Genomic DNA, 23,084 nt, shown 5'->3' on the forward strand with positions numbered 1-23,084 from the left:
CTGAGAGGAAGCAGGAAAGATGAGGGGCAGAACAGGACTGACTTCAGTCTTTGGGGGAAGTCTGACTCCTTCCTAGCCCCATAATTGTTAACCATGCTCTGTCTTGAATACAGGTTCCCTACATGCCCTAGGGTGCTATGCTACAGAGGTAGAGAAGGAGGGAACTCCTATCTGATGGGGGAAGATTCATCTCTGCCCCTAGGGAAACCCCTGAGGCGGGGAGTTGACTTCTGAAATCGTCTCTTTTTCTCTCTCCCCTCTCTCCTTGTCCTCCTTCTGTTTATAACAACACAGCAACTGCCCAGGAGCTCAGTCTAAAGGCTGCAGGAGTGAGAAAAAAGCCCCAGGGGGTTTGGGACAGAGAAGATGGGGTTAGAGATGGGCTCTTCCTTTTCCTCCCCTGATCTCACTCTCCCAGCCCAGTTCTGTGCTCTTTGCACTTCTAGGCCTTTGTCTACCAAAGAGGTTTTTAGGACGATTTCTGGGAAGCTGCCTCCTCTGAGGGTTGACCAGAGGGTTCTGTAATGAGCTGACAGTCTGTGAGACACAAGACAGCCAGGCCAGCTTGGTTTTCTCTTGTTCCCTTTACCTTTTGTGTGCATAGAAATGGATAGACTTTACATAATACTTACTTGGTGCCAGACACTGTGCTAAGTGCCTTGCATGCATTTCCTAATTTAATCCTCAGAGCTAACCATGAAGTAGATACTGTTACTGTTCCCACTTTACAGATGAAGAAACTGAGGCACAGAGAGGTTAAACAGCTCTTTCATAGCTGGGACTTGGTGGAGCCAGCATTCAAAGCAAGGCAGTTTCTGGAATCTGTTCCTAACTATTCTGCTGTATGCCTCCTTGAGTTTGGGTAGTGTTTCTTAGACTTTAACATACAAGTAAGTTATCCAGGAATTTTGTTAAAATGCAGATTCTGAATTAGTAGGTCTGGGATGGTACCTGAGATTTAGCGTTTCTAACAACCTCCCGGGAGGTGTCAGTGCTGCTGCTGTAGCTGGGGAGGGTCCTGCTCCTCAGCCATCGGGTGCGTCTTACCCATCTCTCTATCCTTCTCTGCTAAGGACTGGGAGCCATCTCCACCGCCTGAGGTGCTGGTCCCGACAGCCACCCCTGCCTTTGAGAGTGACCGTGAATTCTCTGATGTGGAGGAGGATGAACCAGGGGGTCTTGTGGGCTCCATGGATGTTGTCTCCCCCAGCAGCCACTCAGACGCCCAGACCCTGGCCATGATGCTGCAGGAGCAGCTGGATGCTATCAATGAGGAGATCAGGTTAGGGCAGGGGTGGAGGGCCTGGGAGGTTCCTTGAGGGACAGAGGCTCTTTGTGTTTGGGCACTGCAGGAGAGGTGCTGTATGTGTCTGCCTCTCTCTCACAGCTGCGCCTTGAGTGCCATAGTCTGGGGGCCCTGTGGGGATCAGGCAAGGTTCTGGCACCATGCTGAGGGAGAGGGGCAGGACCTCAGATTGACTTCTCAGGCTCCATTTTTCCTCCCAGGTCTTTGGAGGCTGTGTTCCTGACCTCCTACAGCTAAACACAATCACTAAAAGTGTAGTTGCCACATACTGAGGCCAACTCAGGGTGAGAGCTTTTGTCAGTCTTATCACAGTCACTGGAGGAGACAGTATTATTTCCATTTTACAGACAAGGAAACAAATCAGATAGATTAAACGATTTGCCCAAAGCAGTGCAGTAAGTGGCAGAGCCAGGATTAAAAATTTTCTAAACTCAGTGCACTGTGTCATGCCTTCCATCCCTAATGAAACATCAGACAGAAACCAGTGGCAGGGAATGTTATCAAGATCTCCACTTTACTCCATTTTTATAGAGAGTTGGTTGATGTTTGTGACAAACGGCAAAGGAAAGTCCAAAGCAGAGAACACCAGAGCTTTAAAGGGCTGGAGGGGTCACCTGGTTCAGTGGTTCCCACACTTTTGGAGTTCGCAGACAAGCTACAAAGAAAATACCACACAGACACACACAGACACACACACACACACACAGAGAAGGGTACTAACATATGACTGCCCACTTTCATTCTGCAATATGAAACAGTAAAAATAATTACCATTTCCTATCATAGCCATTCTATCAAAGAAAGGATATTTTAACATCCCTAAAGTTGGAAAGATATGCTCTGAGAATAAAGATAGGTCCTGCTTCTAGAGGATACTTGACATTGTTATATTTGTGTGTGTGTGTGTGTGTGTGTGTGTGTGTGAGTGTGTGTACACACATTTCTCTCTGAGTGCCTCCCCCATACACATTACATTATCACTATTATTCTGATTTTTCCGTGGAACAGGGACATTCCATCAGGGATCAGCATCAATTAAAGGTTCTGTGTTTGAGAACTACTGACTTAGACCATTCCTGACATTGGGTATATTGGGAAACTGAGGCTCTATAGATAGTGGTAAGTCAAGCATTCTGACTTCCCGGAAGGTTTATATTCCACTGATTGACTTGCCTCCTTTCCTAGCAACTGTTTTTGTTCAGCTAGGGCGTTTTGTTACATTAGGCTGGTTAACCAGAGAGAAAATTGCTAAGCTGTAGTGGGACAGAACCAGCTATGCCCACAAGGCCTTGTATGTCCCTGCAATGCCCCCGAACACTGGGATACACCTGAGCATCACCTTCTACCCAGGGTCACTGGTGGTGACTCAGGCAGTGCCCACACGTGCCTCCTGCTGGTCCTCCCTGGGCTAACGGTGAGGCCTGATTTTGCCTACCTCCCAGGATGATCCAGCAAGAGAAGGAGTCCACAGAGCTCCGTGCTGAGGAGCTGGAAACTCGAGTGACTAGTGGCAGCATGGAGGCCCTAGACCTGACCCAGCTGCACAAACGAGGTTCCATCCCCACCTCTCTGACTGCCTTGTCCCTGGCCAGCGCATCCCCTCCACTCAGCGGCCGTGCCACACCTAAGCTTACCTCCCGCAGTGCTGCCCAGGACCTGGACCGAATGGGGGTCATGACCTTGGTGAGAGACTCGGGGCAGTTGATGAACAACCTTGTCATCACTAGGCTCTGCTTCAGGGTTGACCGAGGGGAGTTCACTGCAGGGCTCACTCTCAGCTGGGTCAAAGCATTTTCTTCTTATGATGTGTATAGACCTTGGCATGCCAGGTCACCAGCAGGTCCTTCTGGGTTTGGAAAGAGCTGCGTAGTTTCTTTCTTGCCCTCTCCCCTTGGGTAATGCTTAAGAAACTCACCCAGTGCCCATACGTCTTTCTCTCTTTCAGAGGAAGCCCTGATTTATTTTTTTTCAAGTCAGTTTTTTGTTGGTTTGTTTTGCTGTGATATTCTCTTCAGGCCTGTATAAGGCACTGAGTTCTATCTTCTCATCCCAAGACCACTGGGTTTCCCTTAGAGTAGACGTTCAAGCATCCAAAAGGTGAGTCCAAGCTCACCCTTCACTCTCTCTTCCAGCCCAGTGACTTAAGAAAGCATAGGAGGAAGCTGCTGGTGAGTGCTGCCTGATGACCCAGGTACTAACAGGGTATCTGTTAATTTTCCCCCACATTTCCCTTTCGGCTTCTCCCCCCTGGACCCTTGAGTCTGAGTCTGAACTCTAAGAGGCCCTGGGGCCTCCCCTCTGCCGGTCTCCATGCCCCTCCGCCTGTCTGGGCTGGGTCAGCAGGCCCCCGATCTCTCCCTCTACCCCCTGACGGCTCCACTGTCTGTTCAGTCACCAGTGTCTTGGGAAGAGAACCGAGAGGATAAAGCCACCATAAAATGTGAGACTTCTCCTCCTTCCTCACCCAGGACACTGCAGCTAGAAAAGCTTGGCCACCCAGCCCGGAGCCAGGAAGAAGGCAAGAGGTAAATGGAGCAGACTGCATCTCAAGCCTCTCCATCCCCAAGTTTATCTTGTCCCTCTCTCTGCCTCTGAACAGGCTGAGTCTCACCTGTCCTAGGTGTCTGAACATCTCACTTCTCTTTGAAACGCCATGAGAGAAGGGCATTTCCATGTCTCTTTTGGTTCCGTGCTCTGATCATAACCCCTTGCCCTTTCAATTCTGACACTGACTGTAAGTTCTTCCTGAAGTCTAGCTCCCATCTCTCATGCTGTAATTAAGTATATTTCTTCTCACCCCACCCCATCCTGGCTGTCATCCTGTAGTGCTTTGGAGGATCCAGGCAGCAACCCCAGCAGCAGCAACAGCAGCCAGGACTCCTTGCACAAGGGTGCCAAGCGCAAAGGCATCAAATCATCCATCGGCCGCCTGTTTGGGAAGAAGGAGAAAGGCAGGCTGATCCAGCCGAGCCGGGATGGACCCACAGGCCATGGTCTCTGTCTAATCCTAGTAAATGGGTGTGAGTAGGGGAGAAGCAGGAGGGTGTCCTTGGATCCAGACTTCTCTGCCAGGGACCAGGGGGCAGAAGCCACAGACAACGGAGATTCCACTCAAGAGAAGCAGTTTTCTGTCAGAGCTGTTTCACCGCTGGAAGGGCTGCTTCATGAGGTGGTAGTTCCTGCCATGAGAAGTGCCAGGCATCAGATGGATGGCTGTTTATTTGGTGTACTGTAGAAGGGCTTCCTGTATCAAGTGTGAGGTTGGGCCTCTGAGGTTTCTTCCAGTTTGGAGGTTTTCTAGTGTACTGTGCTCAGGACCTTCAGGAGAAATTTCTTGGATTTTTTTTTCCCTAGGAGAGTCACTTGTTAATTCCTAGTATATCTTGCCTCCAAGACTCAAAATATCATAATGCCTAATCATAACTTTGTAGACACTGTAGTCAAGTAAGTACTTGGGCAAGGGTAGCATTATTAACATCTCTATGATAATATAAAGTTTCAGTGTGTGCTTGGCATGTAGTAGGTACACAGTAAATGTTAGCTGTCTTCCTGTCCCTTCCACTGTCCCTTCTTTCCTTTCTTCCTTTCCCTCCCTTCCTCCTTTCATTGCCCTCATCTATTCAGTTATTTGCTCAACAGATATTTATTAACTACTGTAGTAAGCAAGGCTTCGTAGTAGGTATCAGAGCAGTAGTCATTCCTTCAAGGAGTTCAGTTTCTAATGAAAAAGAAAAAATAAAGAGATGATTCCAAAATAATATTAAGATAGCAATATGCTCTGGGTGCTTCTGGAACTCAGAGGTCAGTTATGGAGCAGTAGGAGTGACAGGAGTGACTTTCTCTGCTGGGTAACACCTGGGAAGAAGCTTGAAGACTAAGTGGGAATTTGCCAAGAAGAAGCATTTGTGTGTGAGAGGGGAAGGGGGTGGGTCTGAGAAAGACAAAGATTGATTCGTGGGTATGAGGGTTTTGTACATAGCTGAATCTTTTCAGAGTGGGGAGGGAAGGGTGTGGGAGAAATGGAAGAGGTGGGTTTAGACCCTGGGCTGGGGCTAGCGCATAAGAGCCTTGCAAAATACATTATGGAGCCAGCCACAGATGGGAGGGGCCAGGGCTGAGAAGGTCTGGCAGTGCAAGAGGCATCTTGTGTTGAAGCCTTATAATTTCCTATGTTCCCCACACCATGTTGGCACCTAAACCTAAAACAGCATTGCAGATTGATTTCTGGATTACCCTCTGCCCCCTCTATACTTGTGAGAAGTGACTGGGACTTAAATGAATTCTACAGTGCTGCCCCTGCCATGAACTCTGGCATCAGTTCAGGAGGTCCTTAACAGAAGACGACAGAGCCATGCATGTTCCATTTTGTGATTTGTGCAAGTGAGTGGCCCTGAGAAAGGGGCCCAGACACACATCTCTGAGCATGCCTGTTTCCCCACCCCAGCCCAGGCCAGGCTAATCCTGGCTGAGCTCAAAGCCCACTCTGGCTGTCCAAGTTTCCTTTGCAGCTTGGTTTGGAGGAGGGACAAGTTCTGCTAGGATTCTGCTGCTGTTAGGGTGGAACAACTTCTAACCATCTGGCTGGAAAACACTTCCAGAGCTGAGGCCCCAGGGGAAGGCTCTTTGGGCTCGGGGTGACCCACTTGATGCCACTGTGGGACCGCCGGGCTGTAGGGATGTTGTGTGGAGGCTCCAGGAAGAATGGGTGGTCCCCTCAGGCCCGTGGGCTCTCCTGTGCTGAGGCGCCTCCTGCTGGTCTGCTCTCCAGTCCTGACCCAGGCCTTGGGAGGAGAAGCAGAGGACCTAGCTGATACACCATCTCTTCCATTCTAGTTGTACTACTAACAGACTCTGAGCTCGGTCTGCAGGAGCCCATGGTGCCTGCCAAGCTGGGAACCCAGGCAGAAAAGGACCGGAGGCTAAAGAAGAAGTAAGAACCACAGGCTAGGCTCTGCCAGGGTGGGGTCCAGCCCTTCATTAGGGGGTCGTCCCGTAGGACTGCCATGGGACTGAGCTCAGGCAGTCAGAGCCCAGCAAGGCCCTATAAAGGGCCTGAGTTGGCCTGGTCTAAGTGGGGGCTGGGAGATTTTTGTTAGGATGACCTGAGCAAGGAGACAAAGGTGCTTTGGGAGAAGGAGACAAGTGTGCTATGACCCAGCACCTGGGATCTCTGACAGAACAGACTAAAATATCTGTGTTTCAGGCCATGTGCAAACAAACTGAAAGCCCTCACCTCTAGGAATGGAGAGGTGTTGCTCCTCATGTCTTCTTGTTACGCTGTTTCAGCCACAGAGCAAAGGTGGCAGTCCTGTGGTGGGGAGCTGGGGTAATGGGAGTCCACATCTTGGCAGAACCCATGGTCCCTGAGAGTAAGCATGGTTGAGAAAGAAAAAAGGACTAGTGAGTCTGTTGTTGTTCTTCCTGAAAGACACCAGCTGCTTGAAGATGCCCGGAGAAAAGGAATGTCCTTTGCCCAGTGGGACGGCCCTACTGTGGTCTCCTGGCTAGAGGTAAACCTGGGCAAAGGGAGTCCAAGTCTACTCGGGTCTGGTGGGAAGGATGCGTGGGAAAGGACAAGGACTCCTTAGGCACAGGGGTGGTATTTCTAAAATTTTCCCAGCATGTTTCTCCCCTGCCAAGTGCAATTGCCATATCTAGCACTTAGCCAACACTCCTTTCCCCAAACATACACACCTGTTACTTTGGAGGACATAATGGATGTTATATTCTGATGTTTCTCAGGTGGCTAAGTCTGGGAATTAACCATCGCTGAGCCATTAGACTTTCACAGGTGGTTTCACTTTTCCTATAGCTATCCCCAGGAGCTGATCACCCATGCAGTGTTGGTAAAATCCCTTCACCTTCCCAGGCTTCAGAGTTTTCACCTGTAAAATGAGAAAAAGCATTTGGTGATGGTCATCTCCACATGTCTAAATTCCTCTGCTCTGCATTTGCTATTCTGGGACCATGGATGAGGCCTGACCATTGCCTCTCAGTATTGAGTGAAGCCCAGATCTTGGGGAAGGGGCTGAATTTACTCTCTGTGCCTCATATCTGCAGCTCTGGGTGGGGATGCCTGCTTGGTATGTAGCAGCCTGCCGGGCCAACGTCAAGAGTGGCGCCATCATGTCAGCCCTATCAGACACAGAGATCCAGCGAGAAATTGGCATCAGCAATGCCCTGCACCGGCTCAAGCTCCGGCTGGCCATCCAGGAGATGGTGTCGCTGACCAGCCCCTCTGCCCCGCCTACCTCCAGGACTGTGAGTGGCCTCTCCCTCACCTAGAATATTTTCAGAAGCCCCAGAATAGTGTCTGCAAAGTTTCCCATGGGTCATTGGGAAGATGGTAGCATTGAGTCCTGCCCCTTACTTCCTGTCCCCACAGAGGGTCCCACCTGGCCTCCAAGAGGTGGTAGCACTGATTCAGCAGGATCTCAGTAGGTCTAATTCGCTGCCTCCCACATATCTCCCATGAGCTCCATCTCCCCAATTCTTCCTCTGCCAGTAATTCTAGATCTTTGGGCAGAGTTTGCAAACAGGGCCTTTGTGGGAAGCAGAGGGAATAGGACATTTGTAAATTCTGGCCCTCCAACCTTTCCAGAAGAATGTAAACTTCTCCATAGAGGCCCAGATGAAATCTTTCACTGTGGTCCATCTCTGTGATTGGGTCAGTCCATATACCAGATTCACACCTTTTATTCATATTCATTCAGAAAACATTTGCTGAATACTTCTACGTGCCAGACACTGTGCTAAGCAGTGCAGACACGGTGATAAAAGAGAGCTGCTCAGAGCCAGACTGCAGAATTCTGGGCTGGGCCTGTGGTAGGACCTGGGGAAGGCAGTTCTGTCCTTGTCCTTGGGGCTTTCAGCCTAATGGGGAACCTAGACACCCCTACACAGGACCAGCTAGGTTTCTTCTCTGCCTGCAGTCTTCTGGAAATGTCTGGGTCACCCATGAAGAGATGGAAACTCTGGCAACATCCACTAAAACAGTGAGTCAGGCCTTGGGTCCCGGGTCTGGGGTTAGGACTGATGACTTGCATGAGGATGAGGGGAAGGTTATAGGAAGTCAAAGGTGGTTGCAGCTGATAGAACCCCCTGAGGTTGTATTGAAAGATTGGGATCCCTGATGTTTGATGGAGTTCTGCTCTCAGAGTGGTGGGTTGGTGGGAAAGAAGCGAGAATGGAAACAGTTCGTGGGGGTGGGGGTGCATCCCAGGGGGCTCACAGGCTCACGCTAGGCTCCTGATGCACTGCAGAGAATAGGAAGGCTTGGTAGCATCTTGCCCCACTACAGGCATGAAGCCAGTCTTTGCCCTTGCACTGGATCCTTGGGAGGAACAGGGAGGGTGATGAGGACCTGGGAACATGGCTGGCTGTGATTCTGCCACACACACATTTGATCCCCTTTCCCTGCAAACACAGGCATGTGCACCAGCCTTCTGTGCTGAAACTATCCCAGCAAGCTTTCCCTAGTCGCCCATCCCGCTGCTGGGGCGTCTGCTCTTTCTTCCTGATGGGGCCGTGGGTGGAGGCTGCCAGGTTTCTTGACTTTGCCTGTTTCCCCCTGACATGCTGCACTTGTTCCCAGGACAGTGAGGAGGGAAGCTGGGCTCAGGTAAGACCCTGTCCCCTCATTCAGAACCAACCCGCAGCAGTTTGGGGTGGTGTTCTCCCAGCAGGTTTGCTCCTGGACTACTCTGGGCCCTGGTCTTTTAGGTCCCTCTTCACACGAAGAGCCCTGGGCACAGGTTTTCTCCTCTGCTGAAGCCCCACCTGCTTCCTTCCTCAGTCCCCTTTCATTACCTCTGATTTTTACCATGGCGGGTGAGGAGCCTTGGATGGCTGTGCCCCCGGCATGCCTGCCTCTTCCCCTCAGTTTGACACCCTTCCCAGGAGTATTGAGATCATTTGTATGAATCCTCTTCCTCTTCCTGACCCTCTCGGGGATACCCCTGGTGAGCTTAGCAAAGGGCTTTCATTCATTCACTTAGCAAGGATTTATTGAGCAGCTACTAGGTATTAGGCCTTGCTCTACAGAAGTAAGCAAACAGCCTCCTGGGGTTCATATTCTAGTGGAGAGATAGACAGTAAATAAACAAATAAATGGACAGTACGTCAGATAGATATGAGTGCCATGAATTAAAATGAAGCACAGAGCAGCACTGTTTATACTTACTGGGCAACAGCAGCAATAGTAGACTGGACTGATCAGTTACAGTATATTGTCACAGTAAAACACTATTCAGCGGAGGAAATAAATGACTCACACATATAATGTAACGTGAAAAGTGTAAGTCCCCAAAAGATTTTCTCTTAAAACTCACAACCAAGCAAATGTAATTATATTATTTAAAGAAGTACACATCAGTGACCATAAGAACAAATAAAACATTTTCTCAAGCCGGGGAATGATAGAAAACTCAGTAGAGGTGTTTCCTCTCAAGGGAGCAGGACACAAGCTGGGGAAGACACAGGGATGGAGGCTGCAGTGGATAGATGTTAACTTCATTTTTATGCTTCACAGTGAACATACGCTGCATATATTTTATATGCATCAACTATTTTATAAAAGATAATGAAGATAAAATTTTCATTTCTAAAAAAATCAGATTAGGTAAGGAAAGAGTGACGGAGGTTGCCATTAAAATTCCTTCTAAGGATAGATGGTCAGAGAGGTCCCTGCCTGCAAGACAGGAGGCAGTGACTAACTGGAGCAGGCCTCTCAGAACCAGACCGGGTAGGGGTGGTGCACATGCTCTGTTGGGGGGTGGGGAGGCAGCAAACAAAGGACCTAGAGGATTTCTGGAGAGACCACCAAGCCTTAGAGAAGAGCGCTGGCTATTCAGGCGCAGCTCACCTCACTTCATTTTCTTTTTTTTTTTTTACATCTTTAGTCAAACAGAGTCCCTTGTGGACCATATGAAGACAGTTTCCCAAGAAAGACTGGCTTTCTTAGCCACTCTGCAGGTCCTCTGTAAAGCAGCCTGACCCTTTGACTTAGCAGGCTTGTGGCTGACTAATCAGGGAGGCAAGTCTGCCTTACAGCACCACAAATGCCTTTCAAAGTTGATGGGAAGGATTTCCTATTATTTGCTGCCTAGATAGATGCTTCTGTTCATTACTGTAGATAATTGATAAGTGAGTGTAAATACAACATTTCAGGATTTTAAAAATTCCATTAAAAATCCCCACCTCCCACTTATACCACCCTCTCCGTGAAAGTAAGCTGAGATTTTATTGGAGTAAGATTTCTCTCAACCTGCTGACACTGCCTTTGCCCCCATCCTCCTCTATCTTGTCCTCCAGACCCTGGTCTATGGGGATATGAACCACGAGTGGATTGGGAATCAATGGCTCCCCAGCCTGGGGCTCCCCCAGTACCGCAGCTACTTCATGGAGTGCCTCGTGGATGCTCGCATGCTGGATCACCTCACCAAGAAGGATCTGCGAGTCCACCTGAAGATGGTGGACAGCTCCCACCGGTGAGCCAGGCTGGAACCCAAGGCCGCCTCCCAGCACAGGTCTCCCCCAGTTCTGGGGGTCTGTCTCCAGGAATAGAGGTGCTTCTTTCTTTACCAGTTTGGGATAGTGACAGATCTCCATTTAGGGAAAGTCAAATCTTTGTCTCCACTGCAATTTGAGGGTTTAATCCTCTCACCTCCAGCTCATAAAACACAGTCATTTCTTTTTAGCTTCACTTGGAAAAATTTCCTCATAGATATGAATTTAATTTCTTGTCACTGGGCTTGGTGAATTCCCTACATGTATCCCGAGAAGACTCATATTGAACCCAGCATCCATTTTAGGTACCTAATTCCTTACAAGATCAGAGGAAGGTTCTGTCTGAATTCTTGCTCTGCTGACATCCTCGATCTGAGCCTCTCAGCTTTAAACATACATCCTTTTGTCCAGGAAGTCATCCAGTGTTCTTCTCTTTGTTGACAGATCTGTGCAAAAGTGTCTGCAGTGGGGGTCACCAACTGGTAGCCTGAGGGCAGAATTTGGCTCACTAATGTATTTTGTTTGGCCTACCTTATATTTTTAAAATTATGACTTTAGTTGCCAACATTTAAACACTAGGAAATATTACACAGAATTCTGGATGTCTGGCTTCTCTTGAAAAACAGGATCATGGAAACAACCAGCTGGAGCTAGGGAGGCAGCCCTCCTAAAACATAGGTATCCCCCAGGTCCTCCCAGCCCCTCCAGCCTGCTTCACTCATTTGAAATATATGCTTGACCCCAGCTGGCATTTGCATGGGAGGGTAAAGTAGGTGGTAATAGTTCCAGGAGTTTATAGTTTTTAGGAAGTCCTTTTTAACATTCAGTTTCACATCATACCAGCTACCTGAGTCAGGTCTTTAGCCTTGAGTGGTTAATGTGTCAAAGGTTACAGCTGAGAGTGTGTGGCTTTTCAAGGTTCTATTTGGACTGCAGGTGTCCCTTGGTCTCTCCAACTCATAAAGAACAAATTATATTTGGAAGAGATTAGTTAGCCTCCGTATTTTTATGGGTGAGGAAACTGAGGCATAGAAAGGAGTAGCAGCCCAAGGTCACTCAGGGATACTATCAGAATGCAAGTTTCCCGACGCAAACCCAATTCTCTTGCGACCATGTGGGAGAACCTCCTGTGCTGGGGCCCTCAGCTGTGTCTGCCCTCCCCCCTCACCGCTGGGACTGAAAGGCGCTCTTTCGTCTCTGTCAGTCTGGGAGGCTGCCAGACCTAGCTGCACCTGTCCCCTCTGAGTGATTGATGGGGCTGGGGAGAGAAGGGCCATTGCCCACCAAGCTGAGATGTGCCTCGGCTGCTTCAGGATCCGGTAGCCCAGCCCTGCCCAGCGTTATGGAAGTCTTCCTCTGACCCTTTGCCCAGGTTCCAGGAGGGACTCTCAGCCTATACACACGGTTCCAGATGCAGCCCCAGATCGTCGGTACTTCAGAGTTAATGAAGCATTTCTACATTCTTTACTACCTCAATTATGTCTATAATTGCTTTCATTCCACTCAGTGTTTCATTAGCATATTCTCACCTTTAAAAAATGTTTTTTAAGTTATAATTTTTTAACGATGAGGAAGGGATATTTGAAAACTTCTTTCACAGATGGAGAAAACAAGTCCAATAGAGATTGAATTTTACCAGGTCTCAGTCAAGTGGCTGCAGAATGGGGCCAACATTCTTTCTTGACACCTCACTGAGAGCTCTTTTCCTTAGACCATAGTATTCTATTGGGCAGGTTTCCATGAGAATCTCCAATTTTGATAGAACACACAATAACACACACAATAATCAGCAATGTCCTCCTAAGAGTGGTACCATTGTTGAGTGCCTCTTATATTTCAGGGGCTGGGCTAAACCCTATCAGATAGGATCACCTTTAATGCTCACGGTGATTCTGCAGAAGGACAACCCCCATTTCACACATGCCGAGTGCCACTCAGCTGGAGAGTGCCACAGCCGGCATTCAGACCCAGACTGATCTGACATGAAGAGCTCTATATTTCTGCTATACCAGACAACAGCCTTTTGAAAATCATAGGAACTGAATTGAAATTATAGTAAGATTGCAGTTAGACAGAGGCACTTCCAGTTAGGAGGTCTGTGTGCATCTGCCCTCCTTCCAGGGGACCAAAAGGCTTAAAGGTCATGAGCCAGAAAACAGTTCCTAGAAATGGTGTCTCTGAGCTATAAGGGATTTTTTTCTAGGCAGATGGGCTACCTGGGTAGAACTGAGGTAAGAAAAGTAGGGAGCAATCCAGCATAATTCAATCTCACAAAGTAATGACCTCAGTGATAGTCAAAAGCAGTTGGAGTTGGGAGAGACCTTTTTTTATTCCTCCACTTTATAGATGATAAAATCCAGAGAGGCTGAATGACAGAGTAGTGTTCAAGTTTAAAGAACACTACAAGGAAAGCTGCTCAAGGTGGAATGAGCTGCATTGAGAGGCAGTGAGTTCCCTGTCACCAGAAGTGTTCAGGCACAGGTGTTCATAATACTCAGAAGGTTGCTAAAGAGGTGACTGCTGCATTAGGTCGGAACTTGGACTGATAGTGTGTGGGGTCCCTTCTACAGTTTTTGGGTTTTGGCCTGGCTTAATCATTTTTCACTGAGTACGTACTATGCACCAGGTACAGTGTAAAGTACTTTAATAGTATATGTGAATTATTTCATGTAATCCACTTAGCATTTATGATGTTTACATTTATGGACTGTGTAAAGCACCATTCTAGGGATTTAAGATACATCAGTGAAGAAAACAAAACTTCCAGTTACATTGTAACTGGGAGACATAGCAAGGAATTATAAATATGAAGAATATTAATAGATAAAAGGTGGTAGGAAAAACATTAGACCAGAGTAAGGTAGGTTGGGAATATGGGCTGGGGGTGATGCTGGTGATGTTGCAGTTTTAAATCAGGTGGACAAGGTAACTACTCAATTTGAAATACATTTGAGCAAAAACTTAAAGGAGACAGGAGAGTGAGCCATGTAGCAGTCTAAGGGGAGGGATGTCACAGTCAAAAGGAGCAGCCACTGCAAAGGCCCCAAGGCACAGAAGCCAAGCAAACCTGCCGTGTCTGAGGAACAGCGGGGCTGTCAGTATAGGGGCAGGTCATACCATAGGCCGTTTTAGGGACTCAATGAAATGGGCACACAAAAGAGTATCCCTAGGGGTCTTTGTCATTTCAAACCCTGGAAAGGGAGGGACATGTTGCTATCATTCAAAGAACCTTCCTTCATCAGTCAAGCTCACAGCCTGACTGAGAGGGAAGACGGGTGGCGTAGGCCGCGAGAGGGAAGTAAGCCTGGAATGGATCATGTCTAAGCCCTGGGGAAGGCAGAGAAGGAGCAGGCGGGGATGCTCTTTGTGCTGGAGGATGTAGGTCTTGATGTGCTGTGACTGGTGCCAGATATGGGGCAAGTGAGGTAGAAATGTGACCCCACTGAGGCTCTGGCTCAGGGGAGCTGTGTGCCTGCAGAACCAGTCTTCAGTATGGCATCATGTGCCTGAAGAGGCTGAATTATGACCGGAAGGAGCTGGAGAAGCGGCGGGAGGAAAGCCAGCATGAGATCAAGGGTAAGCCTGTCGGGTTCGGTGGAGCCTCCGCTGAGGGCTGTGGAAGCAGCCTGGGGGGTGACGAGGGCCTGCCGCAAGGACCCGGCCTCTGGCTGTGGGAAGAGAGGAGATCCAAACCCGAGAGGGAAGGCAGAGCCTGGAGGGAGACACAGGCTCTGCCCAGAGGATGCTGCCATCTGTTGGAGAAGAAACAGCCTCTGCCCAATCAGCTGCAACAGTCCCCACCGCACACACAAGACAGGGCCACCAACCAGACAAATGCAAGGATGTGAGAAAGTGCTCAGAGAACTTGGCGCTGTGGGTAGGGTTTGACCAGGAAGAAAGGCAAGTCTTAGGAGAGACCCTGAAGGTAGAAAGACTAAGAAAAGGGCCATTCCTGCCTAGGGACAGGGGATGCCTGATACAGGGGCTCTGGGGAGAAAGCCTATTGACCTGAACCTGCAGCCTGGCAAGAATGGAGTGGTATGGGCTGGTTCTCCAAGAGCTCAGGTGCCAGGGAGGACAGAAAGAAGATGTGGAAAGTTGAGGGGGGTGGGAGTGGGTAGGAACCAAGACAAACAGGGTAGACTGGGGCTCTGGGTCCAGGAACCTCCATTTCTGTCCCTGGAGAGGCCTTGGCCACACCTGTCTCTGCTCCTTTTCTGCCCCCACCCTCCAGATGTGCTGGTCTGGACCAATGACCAGGTAGTTCATTGGGTCCAATCTATTGGGCTCCGGGACTACGCAGGAAACCTCCATGAGAGTGGTGTGCATGGCGCTTTGCTGGCCCTGGATGAGAACTTTGACCACAACACACTGGCCCTGGTTCTCCAGATACCCACACAAAATACCCAGGTGGGCATCCTTGTCATCAGTCTCAATCTCAGTCTCCCTTTCCTCTTGCTTTCTCTCCCTCTGATATGCATAGGTTTCTGGATTGGTGGGAGGCCTGTCCTAGAGGGCATCACAAATGTCCTCAAACCTCCAAGTGGTCCTTGTGCATAACCAAGTTCCCTAGGAAAGAAGTATTCTTCACTAACAGAACATGCTCAGCACAGGCCTGGTGCCACTGCAGTGGGCACCTCCATCTCCTCCCAGCTACGTCATTGCAGTTGAGACTTTTCCTCGACTTGCTTTTTTGACCTAAACGAATAGCCCTAGGGCCCAAAAAGACCAGATAACCTGTATCTCCTTTGTTTCCCATCCTAGGGATCTGCTTCTGGGTCCCTAGGTTTAAGAAAGCTAAATATACCAAATAACATAGCCCAGAGCTTCTCCATGCCAAGGCTTTGTCTCCCTGTCAACAGCTCAAAAGATTAGACATCTCCTTCCATTACATTTCATATTTATTATGGAGCTATCATCTAATAATATATCTAAATTTTCTTGAACTTATTTATGTCTGACCTTTTTAACTTCCTGTGGATAATGGACTCTAGAATTACTACCTGTTGTGTAAAGTACTTCCTGATTTTATTTCTCCTACATGTAACTCACATTGGGCTTCCCCTGGGGACGAGAACTGCCTCATCCTAATTGTCTGTGATTTGGTACAGATGTTTGTTTTTGACTAGTTCTACTTTCTGTCATTTCATAAACCCTGATTGTGCTACCTCTGGGTCTGAGGCTTTGTCTCTCCAGACAGAGTGGTCTTAATTCTTTTAGCCTTTCTCATATAGACTTGTTTCCATGCCCTTATCATTTTAGCTACCCTTGTCTGGACTGTTTGCAGCTGTCATGTATCTTCTGAAATTCAACCACCAGAGCTGCACAGGCTATTCTGGGAACAGACAAGTTTTTGCTTGTGCAAGGTAGTGCTGAACTGTCTCGTAATTTTGGTGGTGTATTGGCCTTTTAGGCGTGATGGCAGCACACAAGCCCAGGGTGTCCTGTAGTCTCTTTGCAGTGACCCATCCCCACCAGTCAGAATGGATCGCACAGATTCCCCTTGTTCTCTAGGAAGAGCTGAGATTTTCCCCACAAAATGCAATTTCTCCATGAATGTCCACCTCCAGCTTCATTGGTCGCCTTCTTGCCCACTTATACAGCTTCATAGTCATTTTTCACTACCCAGGGGAACAGTGTCATCTGGATACTTGAAAATTAACTGTGCATCTCCTTTTTGATCATTTATAAAAATATTATGTTCCCATTACCAACAAAGACTGTCCTCACAGAATTCTATGGTTCGTATTTTCTACTCAAAAATGGACTTTTGTCTTGATTCCTGTCTCTACATACATCCAGTTTTTGTGGATGGCAGTACATCTGTAAACAGTAGCAGGGCTACCCCTCTGTTGCTCTCTAACCATTCTTATTTTTCTGACCCATTCATTTAGCTTAGCTATTAAGGGAGGTAGGATCTGATCCAGTATGGAATCCTTCATTAAAAATGGTTAAAAATATCTGGCGGCAATTTTGAAAACTTCTTGTTTCTGGCATTTCTCAAATCTCCTAGTGAGTTAAAGTACTAGAAGGCCTACAGAAGGCCTTTATGCCCCACGCAGCATAAGGGCTACCGATATCCATGACTGAGCAGTCTCCTGCTGTTTATTTGGAACCTCACAAAATACATTTATATAATCTAAATAAATTAAATCTTTATTATCCATGTTCTCCATGCATATTTACCCCTTCAGAGAGGCAGTATGCCATGATATTCCCTTACAGACAAACTGTTGGTTTTTTCCCCCAGTAGGTGAAGCCTGTCCATCCTTGTGTTCTATAGTTGTTTTTTTTTTTTTTAATTATAGTTTTCTAATTAGCGCCATATGAAAAAATTCTAAGGTTTACAGTTTCACTTGTAGGAGGACACCAAGGTCAGGCCTAAAGGAACAGTATCAAAGGCCAATGGGAAAACCCCATCTCCACCCTTGTACTCCCTACGAAACAGGTGAAAGATGGTATTAGAAGTCATTAACTATAGCCCCTCCCTACTCTCCCTCTCTCACTTCGTGGACTCTAGGCACGCCAAGTTTTGGAGAGAGAGTTCAACAACCTTTTGGCTTTGGGCACAGACCGGAAGCTGGATGATGTGAGTACCTGGCTGTGAACTGGGGACCTTGAAGATCTGGTGGTCACTGCTGGTTCATTGAAGTTCATGAGTTCTTCTTTCCTTGGGTTGATGACTGGTGGAGTAACCTAAAAGAGGAGAGCCATAGAGGATGGGGATGATGTCGGGGTTGAGGAGGCAGAAACATGCCTAGCAGTAGGCCTAGAGAAGTCTCTATGAAACTCCTTCCTTGAACCTCTAGCATTTTCGAACTCTGTGCCCCAAACCTTCTAACTACAGAAGCTCAGAGGTTTCCCCCAAAGGCCATCTCTTTGGGATCATACCTTTTACTTTATCTCTTGCTGCTGCTGCTAAGTTGCTTCAGTCGTGTCCGACTCTGTGCAACCCCAGAGACAGCAGCCTATCAGGCTCCTCCGTCTCTGGGAGTCTCCAGGCAAGAACACTGGAGTGGGTTGCCATTTCCTTCTCCAGTGCATGAAAGTGAAAAGTGAAAGTGAAGTCACTCAGTCGTGTCCAACTCTTAGGGACCCCGTGGACTGCAGCCAACCAGGCTCCTCTGTCTCTGGGAGTCTCCAGGCAAGAACACTGGAGTGGGTTGCCATTTCCTTCTCCAGTGCATGAAAGCGAAAAGTGAAAGTGAAGTCGCTCAGTCGTGTCCAACTCTTAGCGACCCCATGGACTGCAGCCTACCAACCAGGCTCCTCCGTCCATGGGATTTTCCAGGCAAGAGTACTGGAGTGGGGTGCAATTGCCTTCTCTGACTATATCTCTTAGACCTCCTCTTCTCAGTGTTGTCAGCAAAGCACATCTCCAGCCTGTTCATAAAGTTTCCAATCCATCCAGCAGTGTGATTGTTTGGAGGTGGAAGTTATGCTGAGGTCATTCAATGACAGGTTTGCTCACATGTTCCTCAGTTCAGTGTGACATAGTTAAACACATGGCTCAGGCTGCTGTCATCCCAGCTTCCCCTCTAGTTTTACTCATATACCTTGGTCACTGAAGAAATAGTCCCTTCCAACTAGATTTTGTCAGGCCTTCCTCTCGAGTTTAGGCTGGACTGTTTCTGGGAAGACTCCTAAGCTCTGGCCATAATGCTTCTGTAAGAGATGCCTACTAACACATAGGTTTCCTGAGGACACAGTCCCCTCAGTGCCTGCCTCATCTCCCCTTCCTCCTCCCTACTCACTTTCCTATCATCAGCCTTGCCTGCCCTCCCAATCAGGTCCACCTTAGCTGCCTTGATTCCAAACAAGTTAAAAAAGAGCCCAGACTATTTATTTTTAATTTCTCCATCTTCAGTCAGATCTGCTGATTCCCATTTTCTGTGCTTCCCATTTTCTTTGTTTGCACCCCTACCCCCATCAGTGCCTCTCTTTAGACTTCTGGGCCTCCTTATGGGTCACCATTAGCGTTATCTACTTATCAGTTAGTCTTTTCTTGGTTGGGTTTAACAGAGATAAAACCTGTTTGTGGAATGACTACTCTGTCTGGGTAGATAGGACACACTCAGAAACACACAGAATTTGTAAAGGGGTGTTTTCTTCATAGAGGTACCTTAAAATTTGGAGTGTGTTATTTACCAAATACACACACACAAGGAGATAAACTGCCAAACCCCACTAGGTGTCCCCGTTCTGAGATCTGAATCTTCCCAATGCCCCTGCAAGGAGGACCTTCCTACTTATTTCCCATACACCAGGATCTAGGCTTTCTTTGATATAGTTTTCTCATAAATCTTTGAATGGTGCTTTATAATTTAGAAAGCTCTTTACTCCTTCAATCCTGACAAAAATCATCTTTGAATGCCTACTCTGGGCCAGGCATTGGGTAAAGCATGGTAGTGAAGTGATGGCAGACATTTTATTTTATGCTAGTAATAATCACACGAGACAGGTTATTATCCCATCTTACAGATGAGATTGAAGATCAAAGAGGTAACTTGCTGTCACAGGTAACTTATCTACAGTCATAGGCTGGTATGTGGCAGAGCAAGACTGGAGCAAAAGTGTATCTGATTCCTGTATTCTTTTTCCTACATTCCATTGCCTCCTAAAAGTGGAGATACCAGGCTTCAGACATTGAGGTGGAGTTATTGAGTAGGTGATATTATCTTGGCAATGTAGTGGGCTTTCTGGGATGCAGTTGGGTGTAGGGCTGGAAAGAACTGATTCTTTAAAAGGAAGCTTAAAGTAGAAGGCCAAGTCCCATGAATAATATGAGATTTGGGGCTGTGGGGGAGCGGCAGGGGGGAGGTTGCAGATCCAAGAGCCCGCCTCCTGTCCAGCCATCTGGCACATCATAAAGCAATCTTGGGCTGTCTCTTGGAACTATGTTCTCTGATGGTTCTGGTTCTCGGTTCCCCTTCTCAAGCTTTAAGGCCCTGGAGGGCTAGATCCAGTTCTCCTGTATGTGGATAGCAGGACTCAAGGGAAATGAGGAGATGGCAAACAGAAAGAACACCTGAATGTTAGAGGACGGGGAGAAAAACAGAAACAAGACCTTAGTGTTGGCTGAAGGTGGAAATGGAGAGAAAGCATGCAGAAGAGAAGGGTCTCAGGACTAGGATAAGGATAAGGTCATGGGGAAGACAGAAATGATGAAGAAAGTTCCTCATAAACTCAGGGATGGGATGTGTGCATAGGGAGCCAGCTGCCATTTAACAATTATTTATTGAGTGCCTACAGTGTTCCCAGACACTACTCAGAAGCTGGGGAATATATTGGTTGAAACAAAAGAATAAAATCTCTGTCCCATGAAGATTAGAATTTGAAAGTGGAGGTGGGGGAGAGAAAGGAAGAGGAGAAGAAGAGAAATAAATTGATGACATAATCTCATCAGTACATTTAAAAATGCTATGACAGAGATACATGGTGCTAAGAACTGATGGGAACATTTGCCCTACTTGGGGCAGGAGCAGCAAACCTAATGGGGCTGGGAGAGGTTGTTGAAGTGAGAACTGGTGGGTTGGTGTCTCTCAGTCCGGCTGGTAGCACTCTATCTGCACCAGTTCTGCCAACACAAGGGTTGAGGGGTTTTAGGCATGGCTGCCAAGGAGGGTGGATGTGGGCTCCAAAGGGTGGGTTGGGAGGCTTGTGCAGAGGGACATCCTGTAGGGTTATGGCTCTGGGTGCCCTTTGGCAGAGATAGTTATTTTGGAGACTTGGCTGGCAATAGAGCGGGCAGATAGCAGGGGGCTGTCCACTGCCTCCTTTGGAGGAGTCTGTTCAGATTGGCCATCTACCTGACCTAGCCCTGTCACTGCTCTCCCTGGATCCCAGGGGAGAGGCAGCCTGCACATTTATAGATAATGAAACTGAAGCTCAGAGAGGTCACCTGTGAGGGTCACATAGCTAGTAAAATGGAAACCAGGTCTCCTGGCTCCTGACCCAGCACTCCTCCAGGACACTGGGGCTGCAGCCAGAATGAGTCTCCAGAAGGGCAGGAAGGAGTGCACGGAGGCTGGCTGGTGACCACTTCCCATGCATGAGGCTGAGAGGAGGAGTACCTTAAAGGTCAGTGGGCATCCCAAGCCCACTTTGAGATGATTGAGGCGACAGGGAAACTGAGTTAAACTGCAGGATGTCAGACTCAAACAGAGGGGACCCCACCTCGCCTAGAGACAGGGAACTTCAGAATCGGAAGGACTCTCCGGAGCCATCCTCTTCGTTCAGTCATTTTCCACAGGGCAAGGCTGAGGGCCGGAAATGGGACGTGACCTTGCTCTCTTGTTTCTGAAGGGAAAGGTGCCCCTAGAACAGGCACTGCCTGCCCTCCCAGGCAGGGAGGGAGGGCGGCTGTAGCGCCCTAGCCCCGGGCCTCTGCGCGCCCCCTCCCCACCCCCACCCCCGTGCAGGGGGAAGAAAAAGGACTCCGTCGCGCGCCCTCCTGGAGGAAACGCTTCCGCCCGCGGGACCCGCACGGCCGCGCCCCGCTCAGCGCCGCGGCCGACACGCTCCCGGCAGCCTTCCGCGCGTCCACCATGGGGCCCGTGCCGCCTCCACCCCCGCCGAAGAAGACCATGCCTGAAGGTGAGCGGCAGGCGGGGCGGCGCAGGGCAGGGCAGGCTCTGGCGCTCAGGCGAGGCCGAGGCGGGGCGTGCCGCTCCGGGCTGGCGCTGCTAACGCGGCAGCGGGCGGGAGGGCCCCACTTGCTAGCTGTGCGCTCACTAACCCGTCGCTCTGTGTTTCCCGGCGGCTGTCCGGACGGCGGGGACACGGAGACTGGAGACCCCAGCAGTGCGGACCTACTCCTGCTGAGCCCGCCTCCCGCCCCTGGTCCTTCGCGGCTGTGCCCTTGGCTTGGGGTGAGGGGGCCGGGCCCGGGGCGCAGGCGCTCCGCGGCCCGCCGTCCGCGGGCTCGAGGCCTCCCAGCGCCTGTGGCTGGCAGGCCGGCCCTGCTGCTCCAGCGCTGCTCGCACCCACTGTCCCGCTTGCCCTTCCTGTTTTCTCAGGCCTTGGGCGCTTCGAGCTTGCAAGCACGCCGCAGATACCTTGCAACCCGTCTCCCAGGGGATCGCTCCCAACTCACCGCGCAAATGCCTTTCTCTCTCTCTCAGCTCGCTCCCACTATCTCTACGGACACATGCTCTCCGCCTTCCGGGACTAGCCACAGCCCCACGCAAGGCCAGCTTCCTCCTGCTTGGTATCACAGGCTCGGATAGACCTTGCTGTCCTGCTGGTTCCCCTTAACTCCCAGAGCTCCTAGTCTCCTCTCTCAGAATATATTCGTCTACCCCTCAGCATCCCGCTACCCCAAGTCCACCGTGTGTCCCTCGTAAGGCTCTCTGGGATGTGTCTGGGTCTCCTGGTGGTGTGAGGCAGCCAGGTCGTCCGTGCTTGTGGGTCTGCGGCAGGGAGAGGAAGGCAGCTGGAGATAGATGGACTCTGCCTTCCATCTTCTGCATCTAACAGGTCTGGACTGCACACTCCACCGGAGACCAGGACGCAGCACCAAGGACTGGGGTGGCCCTTCCAAGGAAAGGGAGCTTCAGACTTCTTGCTTGGGTTACTTGGCATTCTGGTTTCTGTCTGTCTCTTGGTTGCACTAGATGGTCTCCGTCTGCTTTTGGCACCCCCATCATTTTCCCTCCCCCGACTCATTCGCACCTTGTAGCTGCTGCCTCACCCTCAGGACCTCTTTGGGGGCTAGGAGGAGATGTAGATGGCCCTATTCTTCCTCAGGATGATGAACCTGGGAAGAACGAAGGCTCAGATGGAGATTCTAGGCCCTGGTTTAAGTTGAATCCCAAACATCAACATAAGCATGGGGAAATTCAGCCCTCCTGCCCAGTGAGAGGTTGCAGGCAGGTCAGCTAGAGGGAGATCCAATGTCCTGTGGTAGCTCTAAGCCCAAGTGGCAGTGGGAATTGCCTCCTGCCCCAGCTGTAGGGTAGAGCTGCTGCTGGGCTGGAGGGAGAAGGATCTTGGCTCTGGGGCAGAACAGAGCTAACCATGCGCTGCCAGCTATGCACCCAGTATTTCTTCCCTTGCTGTCCCCCTCTGACCCACTTCTTTGATAACCCCAGCCCTTCAAAAATGTACCTAATGAGTGAATTGAGTATATATTAATACGTTGACCTTAAAATCTGGTTTGGGAAAAAGGTAATCTGAGGCTTCCTCCCCCTGATCTCCTAGCAGGAAAATAAAGCTTCCCCTTTAGTGAATCATGTCCTAGGTCCAGGAAATCCAGTGTTGTTGAAGACTG

General features: G+C 49.3%; 1 protein-coding gene and 1 long non-coding RNA gene across 13 annotated transcripts in view; one reads left to right on the forward strand and one right to left on the reverse strand.

Moving 5' to 3' along the window:
• The window catches only part of PPFIA4 (PTPRF interacting protein alpha 4), a 50,573-nt gene extending 27,921 nt beyond the window's left edge, over positions 1-22,652 (forward strand). For 6 of the 12 annotated variants that reach the window (XM_065938169.1, XM_065938170.1, XM_065938175.1 and 3 more), the window contains 15 exons: positions 1,074-1,282; positions 2,749-2,989; positions 3,439-3,474; positions 3,698-3,831; positions 4,133-4,299; positions 6,140-6,236; positions 6,735-6,816; positions 7,367-7,567; positions 8,239-8,301; positions 10,619-10,794; positions 14,292-14,389; positions 15,048-15,223; positions 17,334-17,402; positions 21,235-21,409; positions 22,292-22,652. In XM_065938169.1, coding sequence (XP_065794241.1) covers positions 1,074-1,282; positions 2,749-2,989; positions 3,439-3,474; positions 3,698-3,831; positions 4,133-4,299; positions 6,140-6,236; positions 6,735-6,816; positions 7,367-7,567; positions 8,239-8,301; positions 10,619-10,794; positions 14,292-14,389; positions 15,048-15,223; positions 17,334-17,402; positions 21,235-21,409; positions 22,292-22,428 — 2,061 coding nt within the window. In that variant the 3' untranslated portion in view covers positions 22,429-22,652. Of the gene's footprint in view, positions 1-1,073; positions 1,283-2,748; positions 2,990-3,438; positions 3,475-3,697; positions 3,832-4,132; positions 4,300-6,139; positions 6,237-6,734; positions 6,817-7,366; positions 7,568-8,238; positions 8,302-8,734; positions 8,823-10,618; positions 10,873-14,291; positions 14,390-15,047; positions 15,224-17,333; positions 17,403-21,234; positions 21,410-21,936 lie in introns of those variants that run through there. The other 6 variants (XM_065938174.1, XM_065938176.1, XM_065938173.1 and 3 more) reach the window with 4 other exon arrangements.
• LOC136169920 (uncharacterized) lies at positions 1,853-21,664 on the reverse strand. The gene is made up of 5 exons (XR_010663466.1): positions 21,552-21,664; positions 17,411-17,509; positions 7,001-7,191; positions 6,540-6,669; positions 1,853-5,024 (listed from the first exon to the last, which is right to left on the reverse strand). It is a non-coding gene; the product is annotated as an uncharacterized lncRNA (long non-coding RNA).
• Positions 22,653-23,084: the final 432 nt, after the last annotated feature.

This window comes from Muntiacus reevesi, chromosome 5 (assembly GCF_963930625.1).
Source record: "Muntiacus reevesi chromosome 5, mMunRee1.1, whole genome shotgun sequence".
Lineage (NCBI taxonomy): Eukaryota > Metazoa > Chordata > Mammalia > Artiodactyla > Cervidae > Muntiacus > Muntiacus reevesi.